Below are 13,584 nucleotides of genomic sequence, written 5' to 3'. Positions count from 1 at the left end.
ACAACTATAAACAGCTGTCTCTGATTGGGAACCAATTCAGGCCACCATAGACCTACATATACCTAGACATACCAAAACCCCATAGAATTACAAAAAAAACCTAGACAAGACAAAAACACACATACCACCCTCGTCACACCCTGACCTAACCAAAATAATAAAGAAAACAAAGATAACTAAGGTCAGGGCGTGACATTGATACAGTTTTTAAACTACGGCGTGCGACATCGTTCAACAAGCCAACAAATAATCAGATTATACTTTTTTGGTTTTTAAAATGGCCGTCATCATGGAGTTAGAACTGGGATCATCTATACTGTGCTCATGAAGACACAAAAAAGGAGAGCAACAGCGAATTTAGCAAACAAGGCATTTGTGATAAGTGCATTGGGGCTGCCATATTTTTGCACCTCTGCTACTGAAGTGCGAATATTGAAAATGGTTCACTGAAATTGATGAAACGGTCATCAGAAATGTTAAATAAAATAGTAAATGGTCAACAGTAAATGGCAAATGGTTAACAGAAAATGAACACTAGGCAAAAGTTACTCATGGGCAATTCCACAGTAACAAAATGATGCTGAAATTCAGATTTTTCATTTTAAGTTAAACTTACAAAAACATATTTACTTGAAGAACAGTACAGATACCAAGTTTGGAACCAGATGCCGGCACAAACACCACAAACAATCATTCTGTTACCAAACTACATCTACACTGTTCTTCAAGTAAATCTGTTTTCCAATTTTAATTTTTTTATGGTTTATAATTTTTTTTTTTTTTATCATTCTGCTACCTTGGAATTGCCCTCATTACATGTGCATGGTCACAGAACCACCTCTTTCTGGTTAGTTGTTCGCATGATGAGTAACCTTGCCTGATACCTGAAAAGTTGCAATGGCTATAGGCTTTTAGCGGACTAATCTGCTCTTCTGATGCGCAGAACACCCTTATTCTAACCCTGCCAGTCATATTTGAGCCATGGCTCAGATTGGTCTCTGTGAGGAGGAGATCAAAGGATGGTGAATTGTAACTGAGGTGATTCAGTTACCACACATGCATGATGAGTAGGCCTAACCTTGCCTGAGACCTGCAGAGTTGCATTGGCTCCCCGAGGATTCAGCTTAGCAGGTCTATGCTGCGTGTTGGTTACACTAGTCTAAAATCAATGAAAAGAGAGCCGACATGGCTAGGATGTACTACTACATGGGGGTGCAGAGTTGCATTGGCTCCCCAAGGATTCAGCTTAGCAGGTCTATGCTGCGTGTTGGTTACACTAGTCTAAAATCAATGAAAAGAGAGCCGACATGGCTAGGATGTACTACTACATGGGGGTGCAGAGTTGCATTGGCTCCCCGAGGATTCAGCTTAGCAGGTCTATGCTGCGTGTTGGTTACACTAGTCTAAAATCAATGAAAAGAGAGCCGACATGGCTAGGATGTACTACTACATGGGGGTGCAGAGTTGCATTGGCTCCCCGAGGATTCAGCTTAGCAGGTCTATGCTGCGTGTTGGTTACACTAGTCTAAAATCGATGAAAAGAGAGCCGACATGGCTAGGATGTACTACTACATGTGGGTGCAGAGTTGCGCTCCTGCTTCACACCTCCAAGAAGACATTTGAATACAATTCAAATGGAAATTGAAAAGCGAAAATGCTTAATTGGGTAGTTGGGAAATTAAAACAGACACTTGAAATTCCACTTTGCATTTGCGATTCTTTGTTTACCATTTGGCTTTTTCTGTTTACCAGTAAATACTTCCCCCCCTACTGCAGCCAAACCCACTATGGTGTTACAGGTAAATACTTCCCCCCCTACTGCAGCCAACCCCACTATGGTGTTACAGGTAAACACTTCCCCCCCTACTGCAGCCAACCCCACTATGGTCTTACAGGTAAACACTTCCCCCCCTTACTGCAGCCAACCCCACTATGGTGTTACAGATAAACACTTCCCCCCCTACTGCTGCCAACCCCACTATGGTGTTACAGGTAAACACTTCCCCCTACTGCAGCCAACCCCACTATGGTGTTACAGGTAAACACTTCCCCTACTGCAGCCAAACCCACTATGGTGTTACAGGTAAATACTTCCCCCTACTGCAGCCAACCCCACTATGGTGTTACAGGTAAACACTTCCCCCTACTGCAGCCAACCCCACTATGGTGTTACAGGTAAACACTTCCCCCTTACTGCAGCCAACCCCACTATGGTGTTACAGATAAACACTTCCCCCTACTGCTGCCAACCCCACTATGGTGTTACAGGTAAACACTTCCCCTACTGCAGCCAACCCCACTATGGTGTTACAGGTAAACACTTCCCCTACTGCAGCCAACCTCACTATGGTGTTACAGGTAAATACTTCCCTACCACAACCCCACTATGGTGTTACAGGTAAATACCCCCCTACTGCAGCCAACCCCACTGTGGTGTTACAGGTAAACACTTCCCCTACGGCAGCCAACCCCACTATGGTGTTACAGGTAAACACTTCCCCCTACTGCAGCCAACCCCACTATGGTGTTACAGGTAAACACTTCCCCCTACTGCAGCCAACCCCACTATGGTGTTACAGGTAAACACTTCCCCCTACCACAACCCCACTATGGTGTTATAGGTAATTACCTCCCCCTAGTGCTGGTGTTACAGCTAAATGCTTCCCCTCATTACTGGTGTTACAGTTAATTATGTCCCCCTAGTCCTAGCTAGCTCCCCACTCATGCTGCACATAATTATACCCTCTTGAATCATGTTACATGGCGTGTAGAGGTTTTTGAAATGGTTAATTTGTAAGTCGCTCTGGATAAGAGCGTCTGCTAAATGACTTAAATGTAAATGTAATTTACTATTTTTATTTCGATTTTTTTTTAAACAATTTCCAACCATTTTCTATTTTCATTTAAACTTTTCAATGTAATTGTGGCCTATTTAATGCGCACTGACACGATAATAAAAATACATTTAACATTTTCACAATCCTATTTAGAGTTTAAGCATTGCTTTTTCAAACTGGCACTCTCCACCCTCCATAGTTACATACCAGAACATTCTTTGCTCCTTTCAATCTAGGTTACAATATAATTCAATCTAATTGTGATGTAAATTCAAGTGTTTGCATTTTCCCTCAGAATGGTGGGGTGGGATGTTGAAGAAACCTTCATTATAATATAAACGTAGGGCTAACACGTTCCACAAGTTAATCTAGGTCTACTCTTGCAAACGCAACAATATTCTGCCTTTTATTAGAGTGGAAATTATTTTTAATATGAACAAATTACTTTAAAGTTACATGGCAAAAAATATTGTTTTTTTATTGAGGGTTTGGTTAATAACACATCTACAGACAAAGTTGAAGAGTCACACTTTATTTACAAAAATACTGAGAACCAAACAGTCCAGGGCGAGAAAGCAAGAGGGATAATTCCACCAACAGCAGCTAATGGCTCCGTGCTGTAGACTGAGGCACGAATCAGCAAACAGTAAAACTTAGTTGTCTGAGCCATGACTTTAGCGTAAGTGTGTGTTGTTGTTGCTGCGTTAGGCTTGTGTCCGGTAGTACAGTGGCAGTCTGGGCTCCAAGCAGCAGAACTGGACCGTTTACTTTCTGCGGACGGTTTTACCCTTCTTAGAGCTGTAATACATCAGAAAGAGAGAGAAACAGAGTAAGACACCCAACGAAGAGACTATCCATGCCCATTTTTATCTACAAATAAAGACTTATGTTGACTTTAGTTTACTAAATTCACTTGAATCTAATAAATGACTTTACATCAAAGTAAGTCATGCTGTTCCATTGTTAATATGACATTGGTCTAACTGACAATCATCAACCACATCACATACAATTACATCAGACCACTCAAAACAAATCATAGAGTTTTCATGCTTATCCTTTATGACACACCATGCAGCTGCTGTGTGAGAACATTGATCTTTTGTGTAGGCTTTCTCATCTACTTGTTTTATTATTTTTCTAGTATCATTTTGTTTTACCAAAGAGGGGGGAAATATTTTGAATTAATAAAAGTAGACTATGAGAGATTGGGAATAGTTAGGTTAACTGTCTGTGAGCTGTGTATGTGTTAGTATTGACTCCTCAACTTCCAAGGATAGAGAGTTTAGGAGATGAGGACATGTTGGAGACAATTGGCTATAGTTAGTGAGTTTCTGTCTTCTTTCAGTGGGAATGAATTCTAGACAGAATAACTTACCTGTGGAAACACACCATTTCTAAAGACTTGATTAGTGAACTGGCTTTTAGGACATACGTTTTCTGTAACTCAATGATTGAGCATCAGTCGGGTGTCCTATTCTATAGACAGTAACTTTATATCGCTCTGCAACTCTATTAAAATGACATGGTGGTGTCAGTATACCAGGTGTATTATCCTGTCTATAGCAGAGAATGTTCTCTTCAACCTGAATGAGTGAGATATAATCAATACTCAATAATATTTCATTTTGTGTCTTCCATGGTGTCTTTTGTTGTGTCCTCGATCCATCATTGAACCTTTTGCATTGTTTCCGTCACCTCCTGTGTGAATGTGCAACTTTTTCACAAAAGTTTCAGACCATGCACCACAGTGGGCCAGGAGAGCCCCCTGAGCTGTGACAACTGTCCAGCTCTACTTACAATTTACTCAGCTCCTCCACTCTCTTACGCAGGGTTGTGACCTGGAGGAGACATCAAAGCAGAGCTGTGTTCATATCTGAGAGGCCGTAACTAAGGCCACCAGGCGGATGGACAGACTCAGAGGCCCAATGTCATCCCTGATTTTACTCAGGTAAGACTTGGAATTTTACAGTGTATCTTACAATTATAATATATAACAGGGTGTCTTACATTAGCAATGTCTGTAAAAACCTACACTCTTAGAAAAAAGGCTTGCAATGGAGACAGCCAAATAACGTTTTTAGGTTCTAGATAGCATATTTGTTTCTAAGAGTGTTGGGAAAAACGGGTCATATTTTGACTGAGCTAGACCTTTTATGAGGTCATGGCTGATACCAGTACCACCCATTCTGCCACAGTGTAATGTGTCATGTCCAGACATATCTGCTCTAAGAACAGAGCCCGTCATATTACCAACTCAGCTCTTGAGTAGACTTAACATAAACAGCCCATAATTCTTTCAGATGTGCATTGTCCTGTATGTGGTATCACTGGGATAGTGTACAGTATATTTCTATTTTCTTTAACCAGGACATCGGATACATACCTCATACTTCTGCCTCTTCAGCCTCTCCATGTTATCAAACTTCTCAGACTCCAGCGTCTTCATCCATTCATGCAGCTCCTTTGCCTTCTCCCTAGAGCAGAGCATGCAGAATGACTTGATGAGTGGTTGAATACTTCATTCTGATTGGCTGAAGGGTGTTCTTAGAGTGTGCATTCATTTCAGATAACGGGACAGTTGCAAAAATGTTGTACAGCTTGGCTATACCCGCTGTAGGCCCATTTAGCCTTGCAAAAACAACACACTACACACAAAGTATTGTACATAAAGTAAAGCCCAAGTCTGTTACTTGTACTGGGAATTTCCCAGTCTCTTACTTCAGTTTTTCTTCATTCAGATGGTCGATGTTCAGGACCTTGCGTCTGCCTGCCAGGATCTTCTTCTTCTTCTCTCTCTCAGTTTCCTTCTTCCCACCTCTCTTTGAGTCAGCCTGTTACAAATGAATGGCAGCGGTTACAAGATCGATCCGACATGTACACAAATTATTTTTTGTGAAATATATGTTATATACTAGTAAATGATCTTTTATAAATTCATCATGTATGGTCCTGTGAAGACCGGTTGGTCACTGGTCACCTTCTGCAGATGGCTGCTGTAGTTGGAGCCCATGCTGGACAGGGCAGACTTCTTCTTCGCATCCTCATCAGCCTTCTTCTTGGCATCTGCCTCCTCCCTCTTCAGCCTCTCCTCCTGTTTTAGAGATCACAGCACAACGTCAGACATGTCCTATATTGACAGAACGCTGATAGTTGAGGACAACCCAGAGGGGTAAGTAGTGGTACTGGTGGAGGACACAAACCTCACGTCTGGCTGCACGCTCCTTCTCCTTCTCGCTACGGATCCTGTTCTGCTCGGCCCTCTCAGCCCTACGCTTCTCCTGCAGACACACACACACACACACGGTTGGATGTTATACCTTTGGCCACCAGTGGGCACTGCAACGTCTTATCGTTTTGTCATGGTTTTATTGACTAGGAACTAAATGTAAGCAAACAGGGATGGACTACCTGAACTTGTCCAAAAAGAAAAACTTGTTTTAATTTACGACCTTATTTATATTTTCAAATACGACCTATGTGTATGCAGAGTCATGTAATTTACTAATTCTCACTCACAATTCTTTCTTTGAGGGCGATGAGCTCCTCCTCCTCCTTCTTTCTATGCTCAAAGTGCGCATCGATCAGGCCCTGCAGCTCAACAAGATCCTTGTTCTGACGTTTCTTCTGAATGTCCTGTAAGGTTGGAAAATAGATCCACTTGTTAAGCACATGAAGAGTTCAAATTTGCAATATGTAACTTTCTGGGGCGACATGACCAAATTCACGTAGAAAATATGTGTTGTAGATCTGTCATTCTCATTGAAAGCAAGTCTAAGAAGCAATGGATCTGTTCTGTGTGTGCTATTTCTATGCTTCCCGTTCTTAAGTTTCGTTTTTTACTTTCGGTTTTGTACACCAGCTTTAAACAGCTGAAAATACAGTACTTTTGGTATGGAAAATATATTTCACAGCAGTTTAGATGGTACAATGATTCTCTACACTATACTTAGTTGTTTTTTTCACATGAACTGAAATTAGGTGAACTATTAGAATTTTAGTGGTGGAGCGATTTCTGCATAGTGCATCTTTAATTCCAAAACGCTATATATCCATTTTCAGAAATGTTGATAAATCCGCTTTTATTGTTTAAAGAAATTTTGAAAGAGATTGGTGTTTTTTCACTATCTAATCTTGGCATAGGGTTGTTCAATTACAGATATGTATTTGTTTAAAATCTATCACTTGATGAATTCATTTCAGAGACAAATAATCATGTTTTTTTTTGGTCAAATGCTATATATGCGCCTCACTGTCAGAGAAATGAGTACTACTGCTAGGTTTTACTCAGTCAAATGTAACAAATAACTACATTTTGTATAAAATGTACAAATTATACTATTGCCACATCAATATATATCTTTTTTAAGATAATAATTCAATACAGAACTGTATGTAAAACATTTACATTTGACATTTTAGTCATTTTGCAGACTCTCTTATCCAGAGTGACTAAAGATAGCTATGTGAGACAACCACATATCACAGTCAAATATGTAGGATACGAACATTCCAATCCAGCTAAACAATGCATATAGCGATTTGCATAAAACCCCATTTTCATCCACATCTAAATCTGAGAACAGTAATATTTTACATACACATGAAGGTATCCATAAGCAAAAAAAATGTATGAGAAAAAAAAAACACAAATGTGAAAAATTGGTGGATATAGCGTTTTGGAAATAAAATGTTGTCATCTCTGACATTGGCCCTGGTATTTATCCAGCCAGCTGTCTCCAGATAGTCATGATGTATGAAGGACTATAGTTACTTACATCAAAGTCAACTTTCTCGCCATCAGGAATCTTTGGTGCCCTGAGAAGTGTCAATATAAAATAACAGTGAATCTATGGAAAATTTACAGCATAAAAATAAATAAAGTTTATTTTTACGCTTGTAATCAAAGTGTAATAATGTGATTTATTAAAAAGGTTATATATATATATATATATATATATGCAACATTGTAAGAGAGCAGAGAACTGAAAGGGAATTTCAAAATATATATATATTTTTTCTGTTTACTGCCGCTAGTTTGTTTTCTGTTGCTTATGTTATGTTTTATGTTATGTTGTTTCTTGTTTGTATTCAAATGAATGCACATATTTATAATTTGATATGATGTTGACCTAAAACAAGGACAATGAAATAATAATAAGAATAATAAGAAGATATATCTGAATAAATACATTTCTGGTGTGCTAGGCCTATGTAAAATAAGACAGCTGAACGTTTTGACTATTTTTTAAGGAGAGATTGAAATGGAATTGGGAATAGTAATGCAGTCTTTCTATGCAGTAATATGTTTCTAGATATAAATGTGTACAATGAAATGAGAGGTTACATGAAAAGAGAACTTACTTGAACTGTGGCCTTTGGGCTGTATATTAAGAAATGAAGAGGACAAGTACATGTTATTGGGTTAGAAATGCACACATCAGCAAATACATCAGATGAGTCATTCTCAGGCAAAAAAAGATTCAGGCATTACTTGGATGTTTTTACATTAAATGGAAAATAATGGGTCTGCAGGTAGATATTCCTGATTGTAGCCTGGCTTTTCATTTGAGGTAGTCAATGTTCGTTAGTGATTTGAAAATCAAAAGAAAAATAACCACAAACTGACAGAAATCTAAATCTCACATATTTACTTAACATAAAAAACTTTGCACACACAGTTGGAGAATATAAACTTGTTTTATATGTGCAGGATTTAATTCTAAAGTGTGGTCTTGTTTCAGAATAAGGAAAGTCCACTTGTATATTTAATGACAATAATAAACTGAAAATATAACTCCTTAAAGACAGGCAAAGTGTTTAACTTTAAAATAAAAATGGTTAAACAGTATAGTGTTGACTTGTCCCACACACAATTTCCACAAGCAAGACAACACATATGTCATTTTTAGAAGATGGACTTTGAAGTTATCGACTTGTTATTTCTCTTGTTATGTGTTTGGTGCACACCATGCTAATATCGAGTGGTTATAGCAAGGAGGGTTGAACAGTGGGGTCACTGCAGGGTTAAGCAAATGTTAGCATTTCATATTCTTTCATCCTTTTTCTTAACCCCCCCCCCCCAAACTATACCATTTATAATGGATTTTTCCCCCTATCAGTTCTTAATTTTAATTTTGTTTAGAGTCGGCTAATTTCGCAGTGCTCCTTGATCTGACAGACAGGCATGACAACAGACATTCCCCCAATATAGTGAGACCTAAAACCTGGGATATGGACAATATAAAGCCGGTCCTGTATACCGACCAGAGTGACACAGATAATTCATCTTTAATCAACGGACCTTCCTCTTCATTGACCTCTGCATGCAGAAAGCAATGAAAATAAAAGTGAAATAAACAGCAATAAGGGCTGACTAATCAGACTATAGGCTGCATACTGTAATATAGTCTACCTACGCTCAAGCATTTATGTTGTCTCTCTTTCATGTTTGAAATATAAATTATACTTTGTCGGGCTAAGCACTATAAATTACTTTCGCCTAACACTTCAACAGTGTGTGGAACAAGAGTTATGGATTTGTAAATGTATCTCACACAATAGCACCTCAAAGTATCATTCAGTTAACAAGTAACTGTCACAACAAACACATGTGCATGTATAATAGAGATGATTCCTTTTCAGGGTCATAGTAGAAGCACAGGGGTACGTTTTCTCCTCTTAGAGAAATGGGCATAAACACTGATAATGACTTACATCAGTATCAAAAGTTAGCCCAAGTGACATTTTGCACATCCAACCAATTGCCATATATTTAATTAATCAGCAATGGTGTGACTGCCTCTTTGAATGTATAACATGTATTATTACTTAAAAAAATAAATAATGTAACATTAAGGATCATATTATAGGGTTAGAAGTTTGCACTAGAAACACAGCCCTAGCTATCTGTCTGTCTGTCTGTCTGTCTGTCTGTCTGTCTGTCTGTCTGTCTGTCTGTCTGTCTGTCTGTCTGTCTGTCTGTCTGTCTGTCTGTCTGTCTGTCTGTCACAGGTGGAGTGCACTGCTGCATCTAAAAGGATGATAGAATACCACATGCCAACATACCTTCCTCTGCCTCTGGCTCTGGAGCCACTTCTACCTCTTCCTCTATCACTTCTTCTTCAACTACCTCTTCAACTACCTCTTCAACTACTTCTTCAACTACCTTTTCAACTACCTCTTCAACTACGTCCTCTGCTACGGCTACACAACATGCCTTGAGTAACCAGGGAGAGGAAGGGGGTGGATAGGTTAATGAATGGAAGCATGAGAAAGAGGGTGTGTTCTTTAGAGAAAGAGGGAAGTAGTTTGTGGTCGTGAACACCAGGTGGCGCTGCATGAGGCATAGACAAAAGCAAGTAGGAGAAGAGTTAAGTTGTCAATGACTAGATCTGCAGAGGCAATACTAGACATATTATCTTATCCCTCTTCTTAGGGTGGCAGGTAGCATAGCATTGGGCCAGTAACCAAAAGGTTGCTGGTTCGAATACCCGAGCCAACAAGGTGAAAAATCTCCCGATGTGCCCTTGAGCAAGGCCCTTAACACACATTTTCATTAGTCTGATGAAGTGAGGTAGCATTAGTCTGATGAAGTGAGATGTTTGAATGAGGAGGTAGCATTAGTCTGATGAAGTGAGGTAGCATTAGTCTGATGAAGTGAGGTAGCATTAGTCGGATGAAGTGAGATGTTTGAATGAGGAGGTAGCATTAGTCTGATGAAGTGAGGTAGCATTAGTCTGATGAAGTGAGGTAGCATTGGTCGGATGAAGTGAGACATTTGAATGAGGAGGTAGCATTAGTGTGATGAAGTGAGGTAGAATTATTCTGACGAAGTGAGGTAGCATTATTCTGATGAAGTGAGGTAGCATTAGTCTGATGAAGTGAGATGTTTGAATGAGGAGGTAGCATTATTCTGACGAAGTGAGGTAGCATTATTCTGACGAAGTGAGGTAGCATTATTCTGACGAAGTGAGGTAGCATTATTCTGACGAAGTGATGTAGCATTATTCTAACAAAGTGAGGTAGCATTATTCTGACGAAGTGAGGTAGCATTAGTCTGACGAAGTGAGGTAGCATTATTCTGACGAAGTGAGGTAGCATTAGCGTTATCCAACATGCTACGAGCTACATGAAGATCCAATGAGTTGAACGCACATTCTCAAACACACTGAAGATCAAGAGTGAAACAATGACAAATTAGTATAGATGACATGACCGTCTTCGTAGTCTGAGCGTCATTGTTTTTTTACCTTCTCCCTCGCCTCCATGGAGAGTTTTGTTTTTTTCGGAGAAAGAAAGCAGTAAAACAATAGTGTTACCAAAAGAACCCGGCTGTACCCAATATATCAGTTTATAATATTTAGTATATATAATATACTGTAAATATGGGTACAGTAGGGATCCGTTGTATGCGTACACAATACAGTCCTCCATAGCTAATCAAATGGTATCAAGTTCACAGACTTTTGAGCAGACAAAACATTTCATGGTCTGGTATAATAGGCTTGATTCATCTACCTCCATAATGAGGAGACACATTATGTATTTGTATTTAGACAGAATATGGACAGACTAGGAGGACAGTATTACTGGGAAAGGTCTACAGAGCTGCAGGGACCTGTTGCTAACAGACTAATAATATATGTATGTGGTCTGACATTTAGAAAATAATTTAAAGGTATGCTTTAATTTAATCTAATTTTTAATTTACCGCACGGCCTGTTATCAACATTGGCTTCTGAAACCATCCTGAAACTGGAAGTTCAGCTTTCCAGATTGAAAAGATCCCTAAATCACGGCTTTCTCCACATTCACAGTATCATAAACAAAGTCAATATATGCTGTTGTGCTGTAGAGGGCAGTATTGAACACAACTTGAACTCCAAGGAGGGAATCCAAGTTTGTCCATTGTATTGAACTATTCTGCATAGAGGACTGAAATCAGTTAGGCATTGTTTCAAAAACATACAGAACGATTCAGCATACGATTGAACAATTACTCATATAAAATGACTATGATAATGACAAGAGACAATAATGATACGTAGCAATAATAAAGTAATAATGTTACTTACCTTCGCTGTGAAAGGACAGAAGAAGATATTGCACGTTTATTCAGGGAGTCAAAACAACATGATGCATGGGAAATCTGGATGAAGTAATCGTGAGGATGAAAACTAATGTTACCAATACTTACACTTCCTCTGTGTCAGACATGATGACAGTGGACTTTGCACCTGAGGTACAAGGGAAGAAAGAGAGACACTTTCACTAAGACGCCAAGGAGGCCACGCTCAAGTCACTAGCAGTATTTATAGCATGGGGTTATGGTCCCAGGCTCTAAAATGTATTCTCCCCTTACCAGAACCCAACCCTAATATAATAACATTTCACCAACATTTTTTAAGAAATTGTGTTACAGGAAAAATGTGCAGGATTTATAAAGGCTTTTGAATCACAACCTTTTGAGAACTGTTTAATAATTAGTGTTAGGAAATGGGATAAGACTGAAATTCAACACACTCACAATTCTGCTTCTCAGACAATAAATGAGACCCCCATACAGATATGTATGCCTCCTTCCTCCCCTCCCTCTCCCCTGGCCCTCAAGTTAACTTAATCTCTTGGTCAAATTCCATGCCTCAACATAGGTGCTAGGAAACGCCTATCTTTAGAAACATGATGCCCTAGCTCTTTATCAACATTTTAAAGGCATTCTGTCACTTTCTAGGCCAATTTTAGTAGGCCATTGGCTACCTCCCACTGGGCACACAATTTCAATTCAATTACATTGAACCAACGTGGAATCGACGTTGTATTGACGTCTGTATACAGTGGGCTTTTGCTTCTGATTTAGTTTTTGTTTGGCAACTTATTGTTATCTTGTCAGACAATGTATCATAATCTGATGAAAAATCCCCAAAGTATGCATTTTGAATTGATTAGCATACATTACCAGGATGTTTACATTGCATTAGCCTTTGCATTTGTAAACCGTCCCCCTATAACTGTTAAGGCAGCCCGGGAGGCCTCCTCGCACATCATGACTATTCCCACAGACAGCTGCAAATGTCTCTGAGAAACATGTCCAGGATCCGATTTCCAAAGCACAGATCAGGTTCTTTGTCTAGGAATAGTATCAGTAATTCTAATTTAATTTCCTTATGCAGGCTACTCCCTCACATAGGCATTTCAGACACTTTTCTCTGATTCCATGGTGACATATTAACTTGTTATAGATGAAAAACAAAAATGAGGTAAAGCGGAATAATGAAAGTACATCAAACTGTTTGATAATGTAAAAGAAGGAAAGTCAAAGATTGTTTCTTGAAATCCCAATACTATTCTGATACCTAAACATTTCTGGCTTGATTTCACAAATCAGGCTATAGTTCAACGGGCACTGTAACGGTAGTAGTGTCTATGTGTTTATCCTAAGTATGGAAGGCTTAATGTACCACCATGTTATCCTAGTTCACGGGGATCCTGGATAACATAAACGATCAAATGTCACACCTTCCTCTCTATGACACTATCTCCAACACTGCTGCGACATACACTCAAGCAAACATATCTATTCACCAGATCTCTATCCAGCTATCGGTTTACCGTCTCACAAAAGACCAGTATAGTGCTAGCAATACTGTTCCCAACACTAACATTGAGGTAGCTTTGAGCATATCTTTAGATTCCCTCCTCTTAGCCTTACCTGTTACTTAAACGGTTGGATCAGCTCCACAACATA

General features: G+C 39.2%; 1 protein-coding gene across 1 annotated transcript; it reads right to left on the bottom strand.

Moving 5' to 3' along the window:
* Nucleotides 1–3,353: 3,353 nt before the first annotated feature.
* tnnt3a (troponin T type 3a (skeletal, fast)) lies at nucleotides 3,354–11,288 on the bottom strand. Its single transcript, XM_029649283.2, has 10 exons — nucleotides 11,090–11,288; nucleotides 8,202–8,220; nucleotides 7,616–7,655; nucleotides 6,357–6,473; nucleotides 6,041–6,118; nucleotides 5,818–5,931; nucleotides 5,559–5,671; nucleotides 5,224–5,314; nucleotides 4,638–4,678; nucleotides 3,354–3,635 (listed from the first exon to the last, which is right to left on the bottom strand). Exons 1-10 carry the CDS (start codon nucleotides 11,271–11,273, stop codon nucleotides 3,602–3,604), a joined length of 831 nt encoding a protein of 276 aa, XP_029505143.2. The 5' UTR covers nucleotides 11,274–11,288; the 3' UTR covers nucleotides 3,354–3,601.
* Between the last annotated feature and the right edge of the window lie 2,296 nt (nucleotides 11,289–13,584).

The sequence above is a fragment of the Oncorhynchus nerka genome, linkage group LG17 (assembly GCF_034236695.1).
Source record: "Oncorhynchus nerka isolate Pitt River linkage group LG17, Oner_Uvic_2.0, whole genome shotgun sequence".
Classification (NCBI taxonomy): Eukaryota; Metazoa; Chordata; class Actinopteri; order Salmoniformes; family Salmonidae; genus Oncorhynchus; species Oncorhynchus nerka.
This window is presented reverse-complemented; position numbering and strand designations above follow the sequence as displayed.

Excerpts from the sequence above, each read along its gene's own strand:
- tnnt3a (XM_029649283.2), bottom strand. The coding sequence starts at position 11,273 with ATGGAGGACTGTATTGTGTACGCATACAACGGATCCCTACTGTACCCA. Across the intron at positions 6,119-6,356 it reads TCGCCCTCAAAGAAAGAATT|GAGAAGCGTAGGGCTGAGAG; the intron begins GTGAGTGAGAAT and ends GTGTGTCTGCAG. Across the intron at positions 3,636-4,637 it reads GTGGAGGAGCTGAGTAAATT|CTCTAAGAAGGGTAAAACCG; the intron begins GTAAGTAGAGCT and ends GATGTATTACAG.